General features: G+C 49.3%; 1 protein-coding gene across 3 annotated transcripts in view; it reads right to left on the bottom strand.

Moving 5' to 3' along the window:
* The window catches only part of PPFIA2 (PPFI scaffold protein A2), a 1,995,062-nt gene that overhangs the window by 1,405,542 nt on the left and 563,899 nt on the right, over positions 1 to 25,621 (bottom strand). The window contains exon 1 of one of the 3 annotated variants that reach the window (XM_085652975.1): positions 1,655 to 2,055. The exons of the other annotated variants lie outside the window; for them this stretch is intronic. Within the exon in view, the coding sequence (XP_085509101.1) occupies positions 1,655 to 1,735 (81 nt within the window). The 5' untranslated portion in view covers positions 1,736 to 2,055. Of the gene's footprint in view, positions 1 to 1,654; positions 2,056 to 25,621 lie in introns of those variants that run through there. 3 annotated transcript variants of the gene reach the window in all.

Below are 25,621 nucleotides of genomic sequence, written 5' to 3'. Positions count from 1 at the left end.
CCTGCTAGAAGTGCGCTGGTGTGATACTGGCAGAAAGCAGAGGCGTTTGTGAGGATGGAGGAAAAGCCTCGAAGCCGCGGTAGAGGAGGGCTGGTGCTTAGGAGCTGTGGGGGACAGCGAGAGATATCCCACCCACAAGCCAGAAATATCAACAGGGGCCTTATCGGTGTCCAATAAATAACAGGCAGGGCGTGTGCCACCGCACGCACAGCCCAGCATGTCAAAGGCACAGATGTTCCTCTTGAGTGACTGGGGTTGAATGCTTAATGTTCAGTGCCAGATAAGCAAGCCTGGATACAGGATATTGTAAGGAGAATTTATTGAGGTCTCGGCGTGTGAAGAAAAAGTGGCAATTTGTTAGCAGGAGAAGCCTGAGAGCGCACATCTCTCTCCGGATCACTGGCAGCCCCGGCGTCTCATTATTGTGAAGAGGCGATTCCCCTCCGCCGTCCGTCGCCTCGCTCAGCCTCTGACCTGGCCATGCTGCGGCTCGGTGGCTGTGGAGGAGGCACAGGCAAGAGGCTGAAGCAGGTAGGGGGGACACGGTTGAGTGCACTTGAGGTCTGTGCTGCGGCTACTGCAGACCATTCTTCAGAATGAACGTGAAACTGGACGCCCCAATTAACAGAGCGCTCAGATTTGTAATTTCACATGTGCCGGGGCTCAGATTTGTAATTTCACGTGCCGGGGCTCAGATTTGTAATTCCACATGTGCCGGGGTTTAGATTAGTAATTTCACATGTGCCGGGGCTAGTGAAACATCTTCCACGCATTCCTACCTTCTTTCAAACCATGAAGAGGGGCTCCTTCCCTTATCTGAATACACATATTATCGTTTGTTTTCTTCACGTAGCAATAAATGGTGTCTGTCACCCTGCTGTGCAGCGTCTATGGCTGCTGAGACACTATCACACAGAGCACGTGCTGGACGACCCATGGGCGCCTCGGTCTAGGCGCCCATGAAGGGTCTATCTATGTCAAGTAGTGTTACAGGGCGTGCCCTCATTTAGTATGCAGCGCATGTGACGTGCTTTTACTGTTCACACGTGGGACTTGGAGAAGGCATCATCCTGGTATGGCTGTGATATATATGTATACTGCCTCCTGTGGACATGTGACCTGAAACGCCTGCTTTCTTTACCCTTGCGAAAGCAAGACGTTGGGACCAGGGGCGTGCATTTTTTCAGGATCTATGAGGGAGGCATGGTCACGTTCACTTGTGGTGCATTGCACACAACACGACACAATACATTTATGTTCGATTGAAGTGTGTGAGGTACCTGGGCTAGCGCCCTGGGAATTAGGTGGTAAACAGTTTCAAAACGGTTGCATTCTATCTGACACTGTGCTTTCAAATCTTAGCTCACACGTGAAACCACCAGCCCTCCAAGAACCTCACGCTCGATACATCAGCACAAATAATCTGTATTGTGTTAACTGGAGAGTCACAACAAGGCTGAGGACGAAGCATGCACAAGCAAAAAACAGGTGTGTCAGCGCATCCGTTTAATTGCAGCATCAATTACTGTCATTGTTTATCTCCCACCTGACAGCCACACCCATTCCAGACACCTGGTGGCCACTTCCGTCACAGGCGTTCTTGCCTCGCGCCACCCAAATCCAAATGAAACTTCTGTGGGCGAGGGCCACTTACCTGAAAAGTGTAAAAGCGGATCCCATTGGCGGGGTGAACCTTGGGGGAGCCAGAAACCGTGTTCATATCCGAGAAAATCATTTCCGATCACGGACGCAATCGAATCCACCCCGAGCCGGGGATGCAGCTCGCGGAGCTAAGCTTCCCCACAAATCCGTTCATGCATTGAGGCTCGCGACCGGTCCCTTCCATTTAGACGCACTCTGGCAGCATGCTGAACCCCCTCGGCGCGCGCATTTGAGGCTAAAAACGGGAGGATATTCCAGCCCCTGATCTTTTATTCCAGCCGTGGCTCGTTTACAAAATACACTCATAAATACAAGCAAACAAAAGAGTTAGAACACCAAGAAGAAGAAAAGCGAGAAGCAACAGTACACGGAGGCTGTGCGGAATCTGGCAGTGCTCGGGACCTGCCCATCTGTTCCCAGTGATAATCACCTCCCTCCACCACAGACTAGCTGGGTGATTATGCTAAGCGCCCCGGCGAACCAATAACGCAGCTCTCATTCCAGGCGAGCACGCACGCCGCAGTTCAGAGCGCCTCTCCCGACTAGCCCGAAGTGCGCCTCGCCGGCAGCCGGCGTGCTCGAGAGATATGTCACGGTGTCTGACGCCTTTATGGCGGCCACGGGGTCCCCGGTTACGGAAAAGCACTTATTTGTTGCAGTAAAAGAGGCGCGTTCTTCTACGCTTTTACTTTAGAGGTTCATGTGCATTTCCAGGTCCTGACCCGAAAGATAAGCATTTTCCAGACTAGTTTACACAGACGTCCGCGTTAACACAATGCTTGATCACGTGACCACCTGCAGATATATTTTAGCAGGTTATCGCCTTACCACCTGTCACAAGGGTGTCTTTAAGGTAGTCTTGTCCCTACAGCAAACGCTATTAAGCGCTATGGGATGTGCAGTATTAATTTACCCCTTAAGTTTTTGTCTACGTGTCCCAGCATTCTCAGGCCGGTTGGCTGAGAAACCGGGACTGGCCGAGAGCCCGCTTTTTGAGCAGGAGTCAGCTCTCAGTTTTTCGTTGGTTTACCTTACATTGTGTAGTGAGTGCAACACAAGACACTTTCCTCAGAACATTTTATTGACATCCTTCAAGAAGTCTTGCACCCATGTGAACGAGAAGGGGAGGGGGCTTTTTGCCTACATATTTCGTTGACATGTTATTTTACAGTCATTCTGAAACCATGATTTAAACTACACAACACTACCTAAAATGTTAACACTCTATTTTGTGTAGCTACTGTTATGTTTAAGGGAACACCCCCCACGCTTACGCGAGAGTGGTCCCGTCTGTGACCCGGAAGGGCCTAGTTAAATAAATGGGGGCTGGACCGGATGATCCGGGTCAGTGCACCGAAGCGCAGTGCAAAGCGTAGGTGTGTGTTTCTATCTCCTCCCCGATCCCGGAGTGCATGCTGCCCGCCTACCTACCCGCTGTCATTCTCCGTCCTACACAGGACGTAACAACTGGCGACGAGGGGGTCTTTCCGGACTCTCGCAACACGACGGCTGGATCCTCGCTGCCTGACCCGCTCCGGTGGCGGCCGCCACACGGAGCGCTGCTACTCGCACGTGCGTGCGTCTACACGCGGCCTGTCCCGGCCGCCTCTCTGCTTTCTCCCGGCTCCCGGTGCTGTGTTCTCTTCCTCCTCGGCCTGCATCGAAGCTGCCGTCGTGCACCAAGAGCACGTGGGAGCGCTCTCATCGACCGGCCTGCTGCCTGGTTTTGCCCCATCGCATGTGCCTGTGTCCTGGCGGTGCTGCATTGAAGGACGCCACCCCCTGCAGCCTACTCTTCCCGGTCAGTTGCTGTCTGTGTCTCTGCAGGGGTTTGCTGTCTGTGGTGGCGGCATCGGTGTGGCGCATAGGCTGCTGTGAGTCGGAGGGGTGCCCGTGTCTGCTGATTCCTGCCCAGGGGGTCTTACCTGCCGCCGCCTGGTGCCACGTGGGGTGTGCTCGCCGACGCTCGACGCCCGGTCCCTGTGGCCTGGATGCTGGGTGCCTGTAGGCCGCATTTTGCCGCGGCCTGCGCCGGAAGTGCAGAGTTTTGGCTGTTTTGACTGCGTCCATCCCTGAAGCGCCGCCTCTGTCGTTTTCAAAGTCTGCCTCCACCTGCTACTTTGGTCCTCCCGCCCAGTCGGCGCCAAGATGACGACGGTTCCCCCGGTGGAAGCGTTCATTGTGGACGGCCCGCCGTCCGCCCAGGTGGCCAAGTGGAAAGAGTGGCTGGAGCGCCTGGAGAATTATTTTGCCGCAGTCGGCCTCAAGCCTGAACGACATCGGCCCATGCTCCTGCATCTGGGTGGTTCTGCAGTTCACCGATTGGCCAAGTCCGTGGTGGAAACCGGCCCTCCCTACACCTATGCCACACTCAAGGCGGCCCTGACCGCACATTTTGAGCCCCTAGCGAATCCAGATTACGAACGTTTTCTCTTACGCCAAGCAAGGCAACAACCGGAGGAATCAGTTGACACCTTCTATGCTCGTCTGAAAGAACTGGCAAGCACCTGTACTCTACCGGACACAGATGACGAGCTGCGGGCGCAGTTCATCCAAGGCTGTTCGTCCGTGAAGTTGAGAGAAAGAGTCCTCGAACTGCCCGGAATCTCCATGGCGGACATTCTCACCATGGGCCGGTCCAAGGAATTGTCCAAGGTGCGCGCCGCACATATGGAAACGGCCCTCCAACGTCAAGTAAAAACAGAGCCAGTAAACGCGGTGGTGGCGACTACCCCGAAGAAAGCGTCTACGAAGAAGCCGGAACACGGAAAACCACCACCCTCGTCTCGTACCTGCTACATGTGCGGAGGCCCGTACCCACACCAAGGTCCATGCCCTGCGCAAGGAAAACGGTGTTCGGCGTGTCGTCGTCTGAACCATCTAGCCAAAGTGTGCCGCTCGGCGGGACGTCAGCGGCAACAAAGTCGGCAGATCAATGCGGTGGATGCCCCTCCACCCGAAACTGAGGAAGACGACATGGATGACGATGAGGACGAGGGCACGGTCCATGTAATTCACGCCCTACAGCCTGATGGATGTCCGAGACGAAGGGCACCGAAGTGTCACGTCAAGATTGCAGGGCATCTAACGCCGGTGCTGATCGACACAGGTGCGTCCATAAACATAATGGCCCAGTCCATGCTGAAATCCTTCCCGACTCAGCCCGTCCTGAAGCCAACGTCCATACAGGTGTTTGCTTATGGCTCCGGCACACCACTCACTGTGGTAGGCGTCTTCACCACCGACATCGCCCACGAGGCCAACTCCGTCCGCACCAAGGTGTACGTCACCAAGGAGGGTACGGGGATGCTGTTGGGCTGTCGTACGGCGGAACATCTGCAACTGGTGGTTTTTGCATTCGCTGTGCACCTGGAGGATGTCGAGTCATTGGTGGAAGAATTTCGAGACCTGTTCAACGGCATTGGATGCCTGAAGGACCACCTGGTACGGCTGCATGTAGACCAATCAGTACAACCAGTTGCTCTCAAGCATCGGAGAGTAGCGTTTCATCTGCGGCCCAAGGTTGAAGAGGAACTACGAAAATTGGAGGCCGCTGACATCATTGAGAGAGTGGACGGACCAACACCTTGGGTTTCCCCCATTGTGATAGCCCGGAAACCAAAACAACCAGGTGAAGTCCGGATATGCGTGGACATGCGTTTGCCGAACCACGCCATCAAGCGGGAACGCCATCTGACGCCCACTGTCGACGACATTGTTGCGGAAGTCAGCGGATCGCGCTGGTTCTCGAAGATGGACCTTCGGGCGGGCTACCATCAACTCCTGCTGGATCCCGAGTCAAGAGCCATAACCACTTTCTCCACCCATGTGGGCCTGCGCCGCTACAAGCGCCTCAGCTTCGGGGTGTCCAGCGCGGCGGAAGTGTTTCAGGATACCATCAGAGGGGTGTTGGCTGGCCTCAGTGGAGTCATAAATGTCAGTGATGACATTCTTGTGCATGCGCCGACTCTGGAGGAACACATGAACTGCCTACGATGCGTGTTCCGGAGACTCCAGGACAGTGGCCTCACGTTGCATCGCGAGAAGTGCGAATTCCTAAAAAAGGAGATAGCGTTTTTTGGATATCACTTTTCGCAACAAGGAGTGTCGCCCGACCCTGCCAAAGTCCGTGACATCCAGACGGCACCGGCCCGACCACAGTCACCGGAGTGAGAAGCTTCCTGGGCATGGTCACCTACTGTGGTCGATTCATCCGGAACCTCACGAATCTAACAGCACCTCTACGGGACCTCACGAAGAACGCCGCAACCTGGGAATGGGGCCCCATTCAAGAGAAGGCTTTTCAGGACACTAAACACGCTCTGTCCGCCGAAACCACCCTAGCGTACTTTGACCCCACCCGGGAGTCCGAACTGTCGGTGGATGCCAGTCCCATCGGTTTGGGTGCTGTATTGTCCCAGAAGCAACTGGACGGGGAATGGGCCCCGGTTGCCTACGCGAGCCGGGCTCTGACAGAAACTGAGCAAAGGTACTCCCACATCGAAAAGGAGGCGATTGCGATACATTGGGGGTGTCGTCACTTCCACCTCTACCTATATGGGCAGCCATTCACGGTTCACACTGATCACAAACCGCTGATTCCTCTCTTCATGGGCGTGTCGTCGAAACCACCCCCAAGAATCGAAAAGTGGATCCTGCAGCTGCAGGAATATCAATTCAAAGTGGTCTACCGCCCGGGGACGCAAAACCCAGCGGACTTCCTCTCCAGACATGCCCGGCCAGTTACCCGAGAAGAGGAGTCTGAAGCGCAGGAGACGGAGGAGTATGTCAGGCTGGTGGTGGAACGCTCTCGACCCCTGCCTATCAGGCTCGAGGACATCCTGGAGGCGACCAAACAGGATGACTGCTGGGGGTTGGTGATATCAGCGATTGGATCAGGAAGGTGGCATTCCCTGTTGGAGAACCGGACACACCGCACAGAGGATGCACAACTGGCGTTAAGGGCTCTTCACAACGTCCGGTCTGAATTAGCCGTGTCCCCCGAGGGATGTCTGATGAGAGGCACGCGTCTGGTTATCCCCAGGTCATTACAACAGCGAGTGGTGGACTTAGCTCACATTGCGCACCAAGGGGTAGTCAAGACAAAATCACGTCTGAGGAGCAAGGTGTGGTTCCCTAATCTGGACAGTGTGGTGGAGAGGACTGTCCGGTCTTGTGCGCTCTGCCAAGCGGTAGGCCCAGCGGATCCGCCGGCCCCAATCCTGACGGAAGATATACCTCCTCACCCGTGGCACCGGGTGAGTGCCGACTGTGGGAGCCTACCGGATGGCCGACACATGCTTGTCGTCATTGACGATTTCTCAAAATACCCCGAGGTTGAGATACTGGACTCCATTACTGCGAGCAACACCATACCTCGTTTCGAGAAAATCATGGCCAGCCATGGGCTAATCAAGGAACTACGCACAGACAATGGTCCGCCATTCGCCAGCCATGAGTTCTCTGAATACCTCCGATCAAGAGGTGTCCGTCATGTAAAGATCACACCACGGTGGCCACAGGCTAATGGTGAGGCCGAGCGCTTCATGCGCACCCTAAACAAAGTGCTCCGGATAGCAATGTCTCGAGAGCAGAACATGGAGTGTGCCCTGTACAATTTCGTAAAGGAATATAGACTTACGCCTCACTCGACCACCATGGCCAGCCCTGGGTTTCTGTGCAATCAACGGGTGCTGAATGATGTGTTTCCCCAGGTGACACCATCCTTGCCTGCGTATCGTCAAGTATCCGAACGCCTCCGACAAAGGAGGGCTAAGAATGACCGAATGTCCCAGAGGCGCCATGCCAGGAGCAATACGTTGGTGGCCGGTGACCGGGTGCTGGTGAAGAATCGACATCCACGAGGGAAGTTCTCCCTTCCGTTTGAACCGGAGCCCTGGGTGATTCAGACAATTAAGGGCACGATGGTCACTGCCCAGAGGGGCCACGAGACAGTCACCAGGAACATCTCCCAATTCAAAAAGTACCGGTGTCCGGCACAACCAAGTGAGATGGTGCCAGAGTCTGAGGGTGGCGAACCAACGGGCGACGTTTTTGATGAGGAGAGTGGTTCACCAGGGCCAGTCCCCCCACTGCCTGGGGCAGTTGTGGAACATTCACCAGGGGCGGCTGGAGCTGAAGGCCGTAGAGATGTGAGCGAAGGTCGAGGTGGACACAGATATCATCTCCGAGCCAATCCAGCGGTGTCGTCTCGACTGAGAGGTTTTGTAATGGACTAAGGAAAAGAAATGCAGTGTTTTCCCGTTCTTTTGTCTCTCTCTCTCTCTCTCTCTCTCTCTCTCTCTCTCTCTCTCTCTCTCTCTCTCTCTCTCTCTCTCTCTCTCTCTCTCTCTCTCTCTCTCTCTCTCTCTCTCTCTCTCTCTCTCTCTCTCTCTCTCTCTCTCTCTCTCTCTCTCTCTCTCTCTCTCTCTCTCTCTCTCTCTCTCTCTCTCTCTCTCTCTCTCTCTCTCTCTCTCTCTCTCTCTCGTTTTTGAACTGGAGTTGTGTTTTGTTTTGTTGTGCCATGATAAAGGAGGAATGTTATGTTTAAGGGAACACCCCCCACGCTTACGCGAGGGTGGTCCCGTCTGTGACCCGGAAGGGCCTAGTTAAATAAATGGGGGCTGGACCGGATGATCCGGGTCAGTGCACCGAAGCGCAGTGCAAAGCGTAGGTGTGTGTTTCTATCTCCTCCCCGATCCCGGAGTGCATGCTGCCCGCCTACCTACCCGCTGTCATTCTCCGTCCTACACAGGACGTAACAGCTACAAGTACAAAGAAACGCACAGAACTGCAAAATGAGTGACACAGGCAGGTTGTGTAGACGAATGTGCTGCAAAACCGAGCTGTCCTTGCTATGCAGCCTTGAAACGAGTACCGTCAGCATTCCAGGCGCGCTGCAGAGGTAACAGGAAGTGCTCTCCAGCTAAAGGTGTTCTGTCTGGAACAGGGAGTAAGGGATGTAAACGGAAGATCGATTTCAGATAGACAGGGCACACAAACTTTTAACAACGGGTTGCGTAGTAGTCGCATTGACTTTATTTTCCTAAATTAAGAGTTTCGGCCCTCTTTAATAGATATGGTAGTTAGGGAGCGGGTTGAGAGCGACCACAATCCCTTAGTACTCTACTTGCAGCTCAAAGATATTCCTATTATTGTTAAACAGGTGCTGGGTACCGCTCACGTGGAAACCCACCTAACTAACGACTTAAGGAGAGTTAAATGGTCTAAAGTTATTAACAATCAAGAGCACTTACAATTGATGAGGGAGTTAGTGACAAATGCATTAGTTATTCTCCAAAATTGTTCTACGCAAGAGGAGGTGAGTTCAAAGGTTGAACAGGTCCATAGTGAGTTATTTAGTAAGTTAAAATGCTTTTTTGCTACTAAGGTTAAACAAGTCAAAAGTCACTTTTGTGCTAAGGTTGCCAACTGGTGTGCTGAATCATGTAGAGAAGCATATAGACTTCTAGCAAAGGTCATACGATCTAAGCACCGGGAAGATATAAAGAAGGCAAGGGAGGGGTATAAGCTGGCCCAGTATAGAGCAAAAAGAGATTTGGATGAGCAATATTGGGTAGAGTTGCTCAATTCATGTACAGGGAGAAGCATGGTTGCATTTTGGCACCTTGTGAAATGGGGTAGGGGAGATTTGAGTTGGGTGCCAGAGAATCATGTTCCTCCCGAACAATGGGTTTCCTATTTTAAGTCCCAGTTTGCAACCGCACACCCCCAGGACATATTCGAACTACCACCTCCTGCATCCATCCTGTATTTCACGAAAAAAGAGGTGGTAACCGCGTTAAGATCAGTTCCAAGAGGTAGGGCTCCCGGGCTGGACTGTATCCTGGCGGAACTGTCCCTTCATGATATAGATAATTGGGCATCTTATATACAGCTCCTTGTTAATGCTATTGCTAGTGGAGCAACTATGCCCAATACGTGGTCAGGAGCAGAAATCCTCCCTATTTTTAAGAAAGGAGATTGTTCCAATCCGGGTAATTATAGGCCAACAATCCTCATCGATTAAAGATTCAGCTAGTATGGTACTGCGCCGAATTCAGGCCTGAATTGAGGAATTTGATATTTTGTCACCACTCCAGGCGGGTTTCCGCTCATGTACCAGTACTATCGACCAGGTTTTTAGGTTTATTTTGGTTTATTGGCGTGTGGTAATTTTAGGTGGAGGTACAATTTATGCCGCATTTGTAGATCTCAAGTCGGCTTTCGATCTTGTTCCCCGAGCCAAAATGTGCAGAACTTTTCTGGCAATAGGTATGTGTTGGACTTGGACCTTCTGGCAGGTTCACCCCTAAACTTTTTGCGAGTATATTAGCTTTATCCCTATGGAGGACTAGTGGTTTTAGGCCTCTAGGCGCTTTCACACTGTGTCCCAGTGGAAAGCGCGTGCGCTCTGGGTATGGTTTAGTTAGACTGGCCTGCCCTCCCATAGGAATGCATGGAGGAATGTATGTGTCCCTGGTAGTTCCTGATGCGTGGGGAGTGCAGGTGCGAGATTGGTATGTGCGGACTCGTGTGATTAAATGCTGCGCGATGATGTGTGCGGCGTTACTGTAGCTAGTATGGACGTGCCACTTCTAGACGCTGGCATAAATGTGCAGTGACTGCCTGGCGCATGATTGGCTGACTGAGGTCATCTGATGGGCTAGGGAATCCCCATCTCAGGAGGAGTCACCCAGTGGTGAATGGGGAGATCAGCAGCCAGATGGGTGGGAGGAGTACACCTAGGACCTGAATAGGGCTGGGCTTTCCCCACACAATGCTGGCTCCACCCCCTGTGGTGCGACTGATGACCCTAGCCCTGCCAGTGAATGGAGTGAGGGGCTGAGCACATCAAGGGTTCTCACAAACCAGCTGTGACTGGTTTTTCCCCTCACCCTGAGCAAAGGGTTACACTGTATAAGAAGGGGCTGTGTCCCCTTACAATTTGTTCTCTTCCAGGATCCTATCTGAGGGGGGCTGCTGCTGCTGGAGGCCAGGAGGAACCGCCACTTGGGACTGCCTTCCTGCCTGGAGGACCCAGTGTGCTGGCCCCTGGCCCAGCCTTGCCCCCCCTGCCTACCTTCCTGAACTTTGCCAGGACTTTGTTGCTGGACCTTGCTTATAGCGCAGGGAGCGCTTTAAATTTCATTGAGCGCAAGGAGCGCTGTGTATCGAGGGTGCCCACTCCTCATATCGCGCTAGAATTACCGCGGCCGGCCCCAGAGAAGAATCACCGCACTTCCATTGGCTGCCTCGAACCGGAAGTCAGGAAGGCAGCGGCGGGACATGGCCAGGCCCGCAACAAACAGGAAGCGGACGGGAGCCCACCCCGCGCTCCCGGACTGAAAGAAGCTCCCGCGGTGTCACCGGAGGCATAGGCCGCCCCCGGAGCCCCAGACCTCGGAAGGAAGGACCGGGCGAAGCAAGAGCCGTCGCAGGAAGCAGCACCGGAGGAGGAGCTGCCCCTGTCCCCAGACCCGGTGAGTGCCTTGAAGGAGAGGGGGGCGTCGGGGCACATTGCCGGTGCCCGCTCCTCCCCTCCAGTGCGAGGTCTGCGGTGTTGGGAGGCCCGTGGGGCCTCACCCGAGTCTGAGTCCCCCGAGCGGGACTCCATCGGCCGCATTTTGTTGAAGAGCCCAGAGAGGCTCACACCGGCCCATTTGTGCAGCGAGCCCTGAGAGGCTCTGGAGTGCCACCTTCGTTTCTGTGAGGCTCAGGGGGCATCAGTTGCTCAGTGGTAGAGCGGCCCCAGGAGGCAGCGGGCCACTCCCACCTTGCCCCACAGTGTTGTTCAGAGCCACGGAGGCTCTAGGGGGTTTTATACGGTGCTGAATTGTGGGGCTGTGACAATCTTGCCCCCCTTACTATAGCCCAGAATAAATTTATGAGGGCATTAACTGGTCTCCCCCAGTCAACTCCTCTATTGCCCTTATTTTTAGATCTTGGGTGTAATTTCATAGAAGACACAGCACAATTTAGACCAGTAGCCTACTGGAGAAGACTCTGGGTTACCCCGGAGCTGTCCCAGTATGCTCATGCACTTTTGGAAGTCAGGGAGGCTGACAGCAAGCATAACATTCCATGGATGAGACATGTTAAAACTATTTTGTCAGAGATGGGGATGAGTAGACTATGGGTAAATCCCATGGAAAACTCCTTTCCATCCAAGAGTGATTTTAAGGCAGTATATTGGAACATGATTAAGATTAAGCGTTTCTCTGCCTTTACACGACCATCGTTATCTAGAGATTTCTTAGAACTTAAGCATGAGGTAGAGTACGAAAAGTACTGGGATTTTATTACCTCCAAAAAAGATAGGAAACTATACCACCAATTCAGGGTGGGATCTCTTCTCACCAATTTGTTTGCTAGGAAGTGGAATGCTTCGAATAACAGCAAATGTCCATTTTGCCCCACATTAAATGAATCTCTGGCACATTTTTTATTTGCTTGCCCAGCCTATAAAATACCTAGACACAGATAGTTAAAACCCATCTGTTTAATTCTTGGGACCAGGCTAAGTAGTGAAGCCTTTAGGATTTAAAAAAAACGCTACGAATGAATCCATTGTAATTGCTGTTGCTAAATTTTTAAGCTGGACTTGGACTATACGTGCCAAGGAGAGGAGGCATTGTTAGCCCTTACTCGTGCATTTCAATGGGGGCATATAACGAAATGGCTTATGTTTAACCAATAGTAGGGCATCCAATATGGATGCATTTTTATAGGAATATATGTCTGCTATGTTAATTTTGGTGGGAGTCATTCCTTCTTTTAAGATTTTTTTTAGTGAATTCTACTATTTATTAATTTTAAATTTGTTATATCTGTGGACCGTGATCCCTTGTCCTTACCTCATGTGTATATTTTATTTGCTAAAACTCCCTTAATGAATTTTATAGTATCTGTAATAGTTATATTTGGTTATATTATTGATGTCTAAATTTGGTTTTAAATGGCATTGTCTTTTATGAATTTTATTCGAAATAAAGACTTAATGAATGAATGAATGATAGTCTTGTCCCTACAGCAAACGATATTAAGCGCTATGGGATGTACAGTATTAATTTACACCTTAAGTTTTTGTCTACGTGTCCCAGCATTCTCAGGCCGGTTGGCTGAGAAACCGGGACTGGCCGAGACCCCGCTTTTTGAGCAGGAGTCAGCTCTCAGTTTTTCGTTGGTTTACCTTACATTGTGTAGTGAGTGCAACACAACAAGACACTTTCCTCAGAACATTTTATTGACATCCTTCAAGAAGTCTTGCACCCATGTGAACGAGAAGGGGAGGGGGCTTTTTGCCTACATATTTCGTTGACATGTTCTTCACAATCATTCTGAAACCATGATTTAAACTACATAACACTACCTAAAAAGTTAACACTCTATTTTGTGTAGCTACAAGTACAAAGAAACGAACAGAACTGCAAAATGAGTGACACAGGCAGGTTGTGTAGACGAGTGTGCTGCAAAACCGAGCTGTCCTTGCTATGCAGCCTTGAAACGAGTACCGTCAGCATTCCAGGCGCGCTGCAGAGGTAACGGGAAGTGCATCCGTTCTATTCTTATCACCTGAACACAGATTGTTCACCGTAGAGGCATTATTACACTTCCTGTTACCACGAGGCGCATCCCACTGCTATATAATGCGAGAATAATAATCTAGCATGGTTCCACGAAGCATGTCAAGATCTTTCCTCTCCCTTCCAGCCTTGGTTTTTAATTTAAGATTCGGTCCACTCTGGGGCCTGAAGTACTGTATTTTTCAGTTGAGCCCGATGTATGATTACTTACGAGAGCAATGATCGGCAGCCATAGATTTACTTTGCCCACCATAAAAAACATGCATCTCTCTAGATGGAGCGACAGAGGGTGCATTTCCCCCCTACAGCCCATGTTCTCAGTCCTTGGTCCACCGCATTGCTGTGACGTGCTAAACCTGTATCTGTGAATTCTTTTGTTTCCACTACATATTCTGTTAAATTGAACATGGGTACTACCATGTTATCACTTCTCTTTCATTGAACCTGCCTCGGTTTTGATTGTAACCGCCCAGCTAGGTAGTTCCTTCAAAAACTTTATATCCAATCTTCACGACACATGAAAAACTTCCAATTAATCTGTTGAACCACCCATTTTATATACTTTGGTAATGGTGTAAATTAATCCAGGAGACCTAGGTAAGTTCTCGCTAAAATATCATTCTCTGCTCAATGGAATTCAGCAAATATGCCGATTCGTTTTCTGATTTACTTCTGGAGTTTGCACCTTATTTTCTACCAGAATGTTACTATGGTCCTTGGGATCTAGGTGTGTCTTAGCTGCATTTACTGAACATTCAGCATTTCCTGTAGGTTTCCCCTATAGACGTCGACTCACTAAAATGCTAGGGGTCGAGGAAGTGACATCAGGCATCCTATGACCTTAATGACATCACAGGGAGGAACGTCATAGGACGTTTGACTTGATGTTCTCCAAGAAAGTGATAGCACATTACCATAATCCCGGTGACATTATAATAAGTGATATCACTGAAGTTTATGAGAAATATGACAATGGTAATAGAGTATCCACTAATGAATTTATTGTGTAAATCCCTGATCAAGGCATAGTTTTCCAACCATTCAAAGATGCCATTTTCATCCCACTATTAAAACCAGCAAAGCCAAAAGGTCTGACATTGGCTGGCAGCCTTCTGGCAATTCTTGCTTTTTCATGGTTATTGCAAAACTTTGTTTGGGAATATGCCGGGCCCTCATGAATCATTTACTACTGCCAAAAATGTTTTTTGATATTGAAAAAACACTTATTACTTAAGTACTCCCTGCCACTGATGGAATCCATTTAAAAAGTAAGTCAGTCTGGCACTGGCTGCAAGCCTCTTGGCTTTGAGAAAAGAAAAAATAAATGAGGAAAGGAAGAAAGAAAGAAGGCATGAAAGAAAGAAAGAGAAAGGTAGAATAATGGAGAGAAAGAGAATGAAACAGAGAAAGAATGAAAGAGAAAGAATGAAAGAGGAAGAGAGAGAGAAAAAGAGAAAGAAACAAAGAGAAAGAAAGTGAGAACGAAAAAAAGGAACTAAGAAAAATGAAAGAGGGAAGCAAAACAAAAGAAGGAAGAGACAAGGAAAGAAGAGGGAAAGTAAGAGAAGGAAAGAAAATGACGGAAAGACAGAAGCAAACAAAGAATGGGAAAAGGAAAGAAAGAAGGAAAGAGGCAGAGAAAGAGAGAAAGAAAGAAAAAGAAGGAAAGAAAGAAAAAAGGAAGGAAGAAGGATAAGAGGAATAAAAGAAGGCAAGAGTGAAAGAAGGCCAAATAAAGAAAGGAAGAACGAAAGAAAGGAAGAGCATGGAAAGAAAAAGGGAGAGCAAAAATAAAGAGAAGAAAGGAAAGTCAGAAAGAAGCAATGAAAAAAGAATGAAGAAAAGGAAAAATAAAGAAAAGAAAGAAAGAAAAGTTGAAAAAAGAAGAATGCAAGAGAAAGAAAAAATGAGAAAGAAAGCAGAGGCAGAGAAAAGACTAAGAGAGAAGGAAAGGGTGAAAGTAAAAAGAATGAAAGAAGGCAATAATGTAAAAAGGAAAGAGAAAGAAAGAATGAAAGACATAAGAAAGAAAGTATGAAGGGATGAAAGTTCCCACTGGTCCATTCAGAAATGATTACTACTCCATTTGACATTTAGAGGTTATCTCTTTAGATTTTTGACCTAGTTTTACCAACTTTGGCGCCTGCAAGTGCCAACTCATCTGGTCGTTCTGTTTATGCCTCGAATGTTGGTCAAACAAACAGAATATAGTTGGCTTGGACCAAAGCATTTTGCAAGATGGAAACTCTTTTTGTTTGCCATGGCCTTGGTCGTTATGGGTGCTAAGTGCACTGCACTAGCACGCAGGTGGAATCCATTTAGCTATTGCTTCTACTTATGCTTATTTCAGAGTTGTCTTTCAGTTTTTAGATTTGTTCTCCCCAGTGAGTGGAAGCCTTTGAACTTTGAACAATGAGTAAGAGAGTTTCATTGGCTCAGATCTGAGCTGTTCTCAATATTATGTTTCTCATTATAGGTTGAGTTTTCTACAACTTCCGTTTGGGGATTATGTTTTAACATGGCTTTCATCTCTTTTGATTATGCTGTCTATGTTTTTGTTTTCATTATTAAGACTTGTTCTCGGATCTGTTTCGAACTTTTTGTGATGTGCTCTTACAATTATAACATCTGTATGTGTGTTGTCTGGGTACCTGCTCTCTGTTTGCTGCTTTATGGTTTATGAAGCCTGGAACAGGAAAGAGAAGATGAAGGAGCAATGTCCGTATGACTTACATATATTCTTCATTATGTGGAGTCGCACTATTCTTTGAGCACCTACTCAGTGGCGGCCGGCATGGATTGGGAGTGGCAGGCGTGTAATAAAGATGAAAAAAAACTGACCTCCTCGCCACTTTCTCGCCGCATCTCTTCTCCATCGTCCCTCCTCTGGCCGGAATTGGAAGCTCACCCAAGCTCCCCTAGGCCAATCACAACACCGCAATGCAGCATTGTGATTGGGCTCAGCACCATGATTCGGCGCTCAGACAGGCAGTTGGAAGCCTGGGCATGTTCTTCACCCAGGCTGCAATACACCCTGGGTGGAAAACATGCGAAGTGCACATGAATGTTTGGCCGGCCCGAGACGGCCGGTCAAACATTCATGCACACTTACAGAGAGTGCTCACCACTCCCCTGCCCCTCTGTCATCAGAGCAGCCCTGCCCTGCCCTGCCCTGCCCTGCAAAGCTGCCTCAGCAGGACAAAATAAAATGATGAAAAATTGAAGTTATTATAATTTTATTTTTCCTTTATTTCCCTGCTGTAAAGCAGAGGAGCCGCTACTGCATAGACTCATACTCCTCTAATCCTCAGAGGTGTGGCGGGTGTCAGTGGTCTTGTGTTGGCGGGATTGATATACAAGCATGAAGTGCCATGGGAAAGTCCCTCTTTGTTTGAAAACTCCACATGGGGTGGTTTAAATATATTTTTTCTGTTTATCTGTCCATGAAGGAAGGGTTACACCTGACTAGTGAAGGTGAGATCAAGGAAGAGTGGAACTCGAAGTAATACAGATGACCAGTTCACAATTGGTGCATTAAAATGAATGAACAGATGAATGATTGTGAGAAGTTGGCCTGGCATATGCTGGTCACTAGTTATAGTGGCCACCTTGCACCAGTCCAATTCGACTCTTATGGTAGATAGATTTAAGACAACCTTTTAAAGAAAGCTATCCTAGTGGTAGCTGTGGAGAGCAGCCTTCAGGCTAAGTCTCAGAGGAATGTAAAGCAGCTTGTTTTACTTTATAATCTCTTGAATTACCAAGTGAAAGGACGCCACACAGGTATATATATCAAATATATATGTATTTATTACTAGACACTCTACTAATCTCTTTATGAGATTAGAAGTCAGGAACATATGCAAATATCAACGTTTCACAATAAGTTAAGCACAAATATGGCTGGGGCCCTAGGGGCATACCAGACCATATACTAAAAAAGAGGTTTAGGAATGTCGACTTGCAAGGGGACGAGGCCTAGGGCCTGTAGAATCGCTGGTGCTTCACTAATCCGCCCAAGGCAGGTAAGTAAAAGACCCACGGGAGACGCGTGCAGTGTGAGAACACGGTCACGGGCTCCCTATTGATTTTAATGGAGCAAGTCGCGGTTGGATTTTTAAAGTTTAAGGGTACTTCTAGGAAGTCTCCAAGCAAGTCACTTACAAGGTAAGTAGTTTGAGGGCCAACACTCACTGGAGCACCGGAGTTCACAAGTTACCTCACCCAGGGAAGCCGGGTGCATAGGTGTCTTTTGGTGTCGGGTCGCGTCGTCGTTTTCAATGGAAGCTGAAGAAGTTTTGCTGCATGTGAAGACTGAAGAAGTGTCCGGTGGAATCCAAGGCTGGATTCAAGATGAAGAAGACCTGAAAGCAGAAGGGACAGTGTTCACAGTCACTTGCCAGTGACCCGGGACCAGGAAGATGGATGCCCACGGAAGTCGGGTGATTTCAGGTGATCAAGGATGTTTTGACTCTTTAGCCACGAGGTCCAGGAGGCGTCGAGGACAACCAGGAGCTGGATTCGGCATGTCCCACAAAGTCTGCAGCTTACTGAGGTGTCGGCAACTGGATTGGAGCCAACAAGCCTTGGCAACAGCAAGTCTTGTGGAAAATGAAGAAAGTCAGCGGTGCAGACCAGCAAGGTCTGAGGAACTCACCCAGCGATGGTAAGTGAGGGCAAGCCTGGAGCAACCAGAGAAGCCCTTTGGTTTGATGAGAAAGTCTTCAGGGGACCCACAAGCCAACGGGCAAGGGATCACAAAGACGCCTCATGAGGATTCACTTCACAGGAGCCCACGGTCACTCGGGATGAGGTAGGCCTCTGATTTTCAAAAGAAATCCTGCTGGAGGCTTGGACCACACGTGGTCCAATGCACAAGTTCATAGAATGTCGTGAAGGGGTTGCACTCGACAATAATGCACGGTACCCGGGTATTGCTGTTGGGGTCCACTCGCCTCAGCTATGCTGAGGACTCACAGTGGCCGTAGAGAAGTTACCTAATCCACTTCCGGGGCTGCAGTGACTTCGGACTCCAGCGGGAGCGGGAAAGTTTGCGACCGTTGATTAGAGTTTTTGGTGCCTGGCAAGCAGGGGAGTCACTCCTTGACTCCAAGGGAGATTCTTCTGTCTTCCAAAGGTAGGGTCAGGATTCTTCTTGTAAAGCGTCATCCAGGGATATCTAGTTTGCAATGGCAAGGGTTCCCTATCTTATACTAAAATAAAGGGAGGGACTAGCTTTATGACCACTCCTCTGGGAGGGTCAGGGTAGGGGGTGGTTACACCCACTTCCCTTTGTCCAGTTTTGCACCAGAGCAGGGACAGGTAGCCCCTGAACCGGTATGAGCTGGCATATGCACAGAGGAGCCTACTGCTCCCCCAGTGCAGGACTTCAAAGCACTCTAGGAGTGCACCCACCCAGCCCCAATACACTAAATCCTGTCTGGAAGGTGGGGACACCTCCCTGTGACAGGATGCCTAAAGTTGGGCCTCCTCCACTGCGAGTTTCAGTCACCAGCAGGAGGGCAGCCCAGTGTCTGTGCTGGTGGCATCCATTTTGTGATGCCAGGGCTCTTTCAGATTTCTACCGTGTTTCCACAGTGGGTACATGTCGTCCCCTCTAGAAGGGTGGGATCATACTCCCATACCAGTTATTGGTGTGGGGGAATGATTCCAAGTTGTTTGACACCAAACACGACATGTTTTGATGCAGTCATTCCAAAGTTAGCATTTACCGGTAGGTTATAATGCACTTAAGAGTATATGGTTTAACCGCATCCACGAACAGCCACAGAGAATAGACTTTGCCAGCTGCAGAGGGGCCCTGCTCATGCAGAGGTACCCCCTCACATTGTAAACCAAGCACCCTGCCCTCAGGATTGATAGGGCCTGCCTTAGGCGTGACTGATAGGTTTATATGTGTGTGTATGGTGAGATATAGGAACCTATACCTCAGTGAGGAGTGCTAACACTACCTCACCTAGGCTGCAGTAGCAGGCCTGTGGTGTCAGATTTAGTATGCTTCCCAGGGGTGGCATAATACACGCTTCAGCCCCTGGTAGGCCTGTGAAGTACCTATGCCCTTGGTACCTAGGGTACCATATACTAGGGGCTCATAAGGTACCACAGTATCCAATCACTAGTGCATCTAATATGCACTCCAAGTTGTTTAGAGAGAACAGAGAGACTGGGGCCCTGATTAGCAGGGACCCAGCCAGACTATAGCCAGAAACCAGTGTTAAGATCAGAAAAAAAGTGGGGGCAACATAAGTGGAGATCCTACCCCCCCCCCACCTCCCACCAACGCAGAGACACTAAACTAACCTTGACCAGTTGAGTCTTCGTGTTATAAGTGGAAATACCTTGAGAGTCCATCTGCATTGGCATGTTGGGTCTTAGGTCTATGTTCCACTGTATAGTCCTTCCCCTGTAGGGAAATGGACCACCTTAGCAGTTTAGGATTTTCACCTTTCATCCGTTTGAGCCATAGGAGGGGCTTGTGGTCAGTCTGAACTATGAAGTGAGTGCCAAACAAGTATGGCCTCAGCTTCTTCAGGGCCCACACCACAGCAAAGACCTCCCTCTCTATAGCTGACCAACGTTTCTCTCTAGGGGTCAGCCTTCTGCTTATAAAAGCTACTGGCTGGTCTTGACCTTCATCATTCAGTTGAGACAGTACAGCTCCCACACCCAGCTCAGAAGCATCTGTTTGGACAATGAACTTTGTTGTGTAGTCTGGACTCTGCAAGATGGGGGCAGTGCACATGGCCTGCTTTAGGTCATCAAATGCCTTTTGACAGCTAGCTGTCCACTGAACCTTTTGTGGCATTTTCTTTGAGGTAAGATCATTTAAGGGGGTCACTATAGATCCATATCCCTTAACAAACCTCCTATAGTACCCAGTCAGGCCTAAAAAGGCTCTCACCTGTGTCTGGGTGGTTGGAGCTACCCATTCCATTATGGTTTGGATTTTGTTCTGCAATGGTTGAACCTGGCCTCTACCTACAAGGTGGCCCAGGTACACAACCTGACTCTGCCCTATCTGGCACTTAGTGGCCTTGATAGTGAGGCCTGCTTTTTGCACGGCCTCCAAAACATTTCTGAGGTGGACCAGGTGATCCTGCCAGGTGGAACTAAACACAGCAATATCATCTAGATAAGCTGAGCAATAAGTTTCCATACCTGTCAGAACTTTGTTCACCAACCTCTGAAAAGTGGCAGGTGCTTTTTTCAAACCAAAGGGCATCACCACAAAGTGGTGGTGCCCACCAGGGATTGAAAATGCTGTTTTGGCCTTGGCATCTTCAGCTAACTTGATTTGCCAGTAGCCAGCTGTTAGGTCAAATGTACTCAGATATTTGGCTGAGGCCAAAGTATCAATGAGCTCATCTTCCCTGGGAATTGGATAGGCATCGGTCCTGGTGACTGCATTGAGGCCTCTGTAGTCTACACAAAACCTCATTTCTTTCTTACCACCCTGGGAATGAGGTTTAGGCACAAGGACTACTGGACTAGCCCAAGGGCTATCTGAAGGCTCAATCACACCTAGTTCCAACATTTTCTGGACTTCAGTCCTGATACAGTCCCTGACATGGTCAGGTTGACTGTAGATTTTACTCTTGACAGGCGGACTGTCTCCAGTGTCCACCTCATGGGTGCACCAGGAAGTCTTACTAGGGGTCAGGCTAAACATATGTCTGAACTGCTGCAGAACTTGTCTTCATTCAGTTTGCTGATGGTCAGTGAGGCTGCTTGCCAAAGCAACACCATCTACTGACCCATCATTGTATGGGGGTCACTCCACTTGTCTTGGAGAGCTGCTGGGGCCACAGGCTCCAACACCCACACTTTCTGTCCTGGCTGATACAGTCAGTACAGCCTTTTGGTCATGCCAAGCTTTTTGTAGTTCTTGGCTAGCCTCCAAGTTTTTGGTTGCCTTCTTCATGTATTCAGCCATCCGGGAGCGGAGACCAAGTACATAGTCCATCACATCCTGTTTGGGAAGTTTGAGAGGTAACTCCCAGCCCTCCTTCACCAAACATAATGGACCTCTTACAGGGTGCCCAAACAGAAGTTCAAAAGGGCGGTAGCCAACCCCCTTCTGTGGGACTATCCTGTATGCAAACAGAAGGCAGGGAAGTAAAAGGTCCCATTTTCGCTTAAGCTTTTCTGGGAGGCCTTTAATCATTCCCTTTAGGGTTTTGTTGAACCTTTCAACTAACCCATTGCATTGTGGGTGATAGGGAGTAGTGAACTTGTAGTTTACACCACACTCCTTCCACATTGCTGTTAGATACCCTGACATGAAGTCGGTACCTCTGTCAGATATAACCTCCTTAGGGAAACCCACTCTGGAGAAAACTCCAATGAGGGCTCTTGCCACCACAGGGGCTGTGGTGGTCCTGAGGGGAATTGCTTCTGGGTACCTGGTGGCATGATCCACTACCACCAGGATAAACCTGTGCCCAGATGCTGTTGGAGGGTCAAGGGGACCAACAATGTCAATCCCTACCCTTTCAAAGGGAACCCCCCCACCACAGGTAGTGGTATCAGGGTGGCCTTTGTTGTGCCACCTGACTTGCCACTGGCTTGGCAAGTGACACAGGAGCGACAAAACTCCTTTGTGTCCTCTGACATGTGTGGCCAATGAAAATGTGGAACAAGCCTATCCCAGGTCTTGTTTTGGCCCAAGTGTCCTGCCAATGGGATATCATGTGCTAGGGTCAAGAGGAACCCCCTAAACTTCTGAGGTATTACTAACCTCCTGGTGGCTCCAGGGGTAGGATCTCTAGCCTCAGAATATAGGAGTCCCTCATCCCAATAAACTTTATGGGACCCACTAGCACCCCAGCAGCATCAGCAGCAGCCTGCTGTCTGAGGGGTTCAAGAGAGGGGCAGCAATGTTGCTCCTTACTCAGATCTTCCCTGGAAGGTCCCCCTGCCCCCAAGAACTCAACCTGATCAGGCTCAAGTCCCTCTGGGGCAGTTCCTTCTTCAGGATCTGCTTCTCCTCCATCAGGAGGGGAATCTGAGACATAGGGGAAGGCACTGCCTTAACCCTACTGCTCCTCCTCTTGGGTAGCATCTGGTCCATAGTTTCAGGATCCAGAGCTGGTTCAGCTTTCTGCATTTTGGCCTGTGACCTGGTCACAGCAAATACCTCTGCAGGTATGCCCAACATCTCAGCATGAGTCCATAACTCTACTTCAGACCAGGCTGAAGTCTCTAGATCATTGCCCAACAGACATTCAACAGGGAGGACTGCACTGACTACTACCTTCTTGAGGCCAGTTACCCCTCCCCAGGAGAAACTCACAACTGACAGACTATGGTTGGTCCTGACATTGCTTGTATTGTTAACCTGGTACATTTCACCTAGGATGATCTGCTCAGGGTCCACCAGACCCTCTGCCACGATGGTGACACTATCACCTGTGTCCCTGAATGCCGAAGCCTGTTTGCCATTTATTACAGGCTGCTCTTTGTATTTGCCCAGATTACTCGGGCTCACTAGGAAGGACATAGCAATGTCTCCCTCACAAACCAGCAATGCCTGAGTGGGTACTCTGACTAGGCCAGAGTCCACTTCAGAACCCAGGGTTAACCCTACTACACCCTTATTCTGATTACGACCTCCACCAGTAGCTGCACTAGGGGGAACAGTTGCCTTAGGGGCAGGAGTGGTGGTGGTTTGGTCTTTGGACTTGGTACAATCAGAAGTCCAGTGCCCTTTCTGTTTACAGAATTTGCACCAGGGCTTCTTTTGACCTTTTCCCTTTGTAGACTGTTAATCCCCACCAGATGCAGATTTTTGGGGCCCTTGTTAAAATTCTGGTCTTTTGACTTATCCCCACCTTTCTCTGAGCCTTTAAGATCCTGCTTCTTAGTGTCACCCCCTTTGTTCTGGGTTTTCTGCCTCACCCTGGTTCTGACCCATTTGTCTGCCTTCTTTCCCAATTCTTGGGGAGAGGTCGGATCAGAGTCCACCAGGTACTGATGCAACAACTGGTTTTGGCAATTATTAAGGACCTGTTCTCTCATCATAAGATTATACAATCCCTTAAAATCAGTAACTCTACTACCAACCAGCCAACCCTCCAGAGCCTTGGTTGCACAATCAACAAAGTCAGTCCAGTCCTGATTCTGTGCTTTTTGGGTGTCTCTGAACTTCAAACTGTACTGTTCAGTGGTTAAGCCAAACCCATCTATTAATGCACTTTTCAGGACATCATAATCATCAGCATCCTCTTCTCTAACAGTGAGGAGCTTGTGTCTCTACCTTTATCTGAAAAGGAGAGCCACAAGATTGCTGCCCACTGTTACTGGGGGACCTGTTGTACTTTACAGACCTCTCCATAGCAGTTATCCACTTGTGGATATCATCCACACTCTGGTAGGGAGGAACAACCTTTGACAGGTTCCTATGGTCTGGGATATAATCTCTGATTCTAGGGACACTGTTGCTGCAACCAGGGGGTTCTAACCCCTCTTTTCTAGAAGCTCTCTGGAGCTCAAAGGCTTCTTTATCTAATGCCAACTGCTTGGCCCTAAGGGCAAACCTTGCTTCCTCATACTGTAGCAGTTTGTACATTCTTTCAGTGGAGGCCTCTCTTCTATTATAGTATGAGCTCCTTTGATGAACAGATTCTCTTCCAGAGTGATAGGAGTGGTCAGATTCCCTTGAAGGGGAGCTAACACTCTCTTCTACTCTGTCAGTTCTCTTAGGGAGAATTTATCTGTCCTGTTCAGATCCTTCTGGATCTGGCCCTTCAATCACAGAGTCCTGGTCATCATGATTTTCATCATCTGACCCACACTGTAATTGACCCACTCCTTGATTCAGATCTGTTAGCTCCTAGAGCCAACCTCAGATCATCTGTTGTTAGCAGATCTATCAGGCCTAGTGTGGAGGGACTCTGTCCAAGCTTCAGGTGTCTTGCAACACACATAGCCTTCAGGTCAAAGAAGGTCATGTCCTCATCCTGAGGCTGAGTGGACCCACTGGCTCCACCCTTTGAGGACATTCTAGTGTTGTGCAGTGTTGTACTACCTACACTAGTTTGTGGCCTACTGATCCTAGCTTGAGCTGTAGCAAGGGTGTGCTATCCCTTCACAAACAGCTCTAAGTTCAGTAAAACTTATTGATACTAAGCTTGACTTTTATATGTACCTTGAGTACCTTTAGTGGTTTTCAGTTAGTAATTCAAATAGAGATTTTCTGGTAAAACAATGGCAAGCTGGAATCCCACACGCTGCCCACCAATGTGAGAAGTTAGCCAGGCATATGCTGGCCACCGTGCACCAGTCCATTTCGACTCTTATGGTGGATAGGTTTAAGACAACCTTTTAAAGAAAACTATCCTAGTGGTAGCTGTGGAGAGCAGCCTTCAGTCTAAGTCTCAGAGGAATGTAAAGCAGCTTGTTTTACTTTATAATCTCTTGAATTACCAAGTGAAAGGACACCACACGGTATATATATCAAATATATATGTATTTATTACTAGACACTTTACTAATCTCTTTATAAGATTAGAAGTCAGGAACATATGCAAATATCAACGTTTCACAATAAGTTAAGCACAAATATGGCTGGGGCCCTAGGGGCATACCAGACCATATACTAAAAAAGAGGTTTAGGAATGTTGACTTGCAAGGGGACAAGGCCTAGGGCCTGTAGAATCGCTGGGGCTTCACTAATCCACCCAAGGCAGGTAAGTAAAAGACCCACGGGAGACGCGTGCAGTGTGAGAACACAGCTGCGGGTTCCCTATTGATTTCAATGGAGCAAGTCGCGGTTGGATTTTTAAAGTTTAAGGGTACTTCTAGGAAGTCTACAAGCAAGTCACTTACAAGGTAAGTAGTTCGAGGGCCAACACCCACCGGAGCACCGGAGTTCACGAGTTACCTCACCCAGGGAAGCCGGGTGCATCGGTGTCTTTTGGTGTCGGGTCGCGTCGTCGTTTTCAATGGAAGCCGAAGAAGTTTTGCTGCTTGTGAAGACTGAAGAAGTGTCCGGTGGAATCCAAGGCTGGATTCAAGAAGAAGAAGACCTGAAAGCAGAAGGGACAGTGTTCACAGTCACTTGCCAGTGACCCGGGGCCAGGAAGATGGACGCCCACGGAAGTCGGGTGATTTCAGGTGATCAAGGGTGTTTTGACTCTTCAGCCACTAGGTCCAGGAGGCATCAAGGACAACCAGGAGCTGGATTCGGTGTGCCCACAAAGTCTGCAGCTTACTGAGGTGTCGGCAACCAGATTGGAGCCAACAAGCTTTGGCAACAGCAAGTCTTGTGGAAAATGAAGAAAGTCAGCGGTGCAGACCAGCAAGGTCTGAGGAACTCACCCAACAAGGGTAAGTGAGGGCAGGCCTGGAGCAAC

The sequence above is a fragment of the Triturus cristatus genome, chromosome 4_1, assembly GCF_964204655.1.
Source record: "Triturus cristatus chromosome 4_1, aTriCri1.1, whole genome shotgun sequence".
In the NCBI taxonomy this organism is placed as follows: Eukaryota; Metazoa; Chordata; class Amphibia; order Caudata; family Salamandridae; genus Triturus; species Triturus cristatus.
The sequence above is the reverse complement of the archived record's forward strand: the minus strand, read 5'-3'. Positions and strand labels throughout refer to the sequence as shown.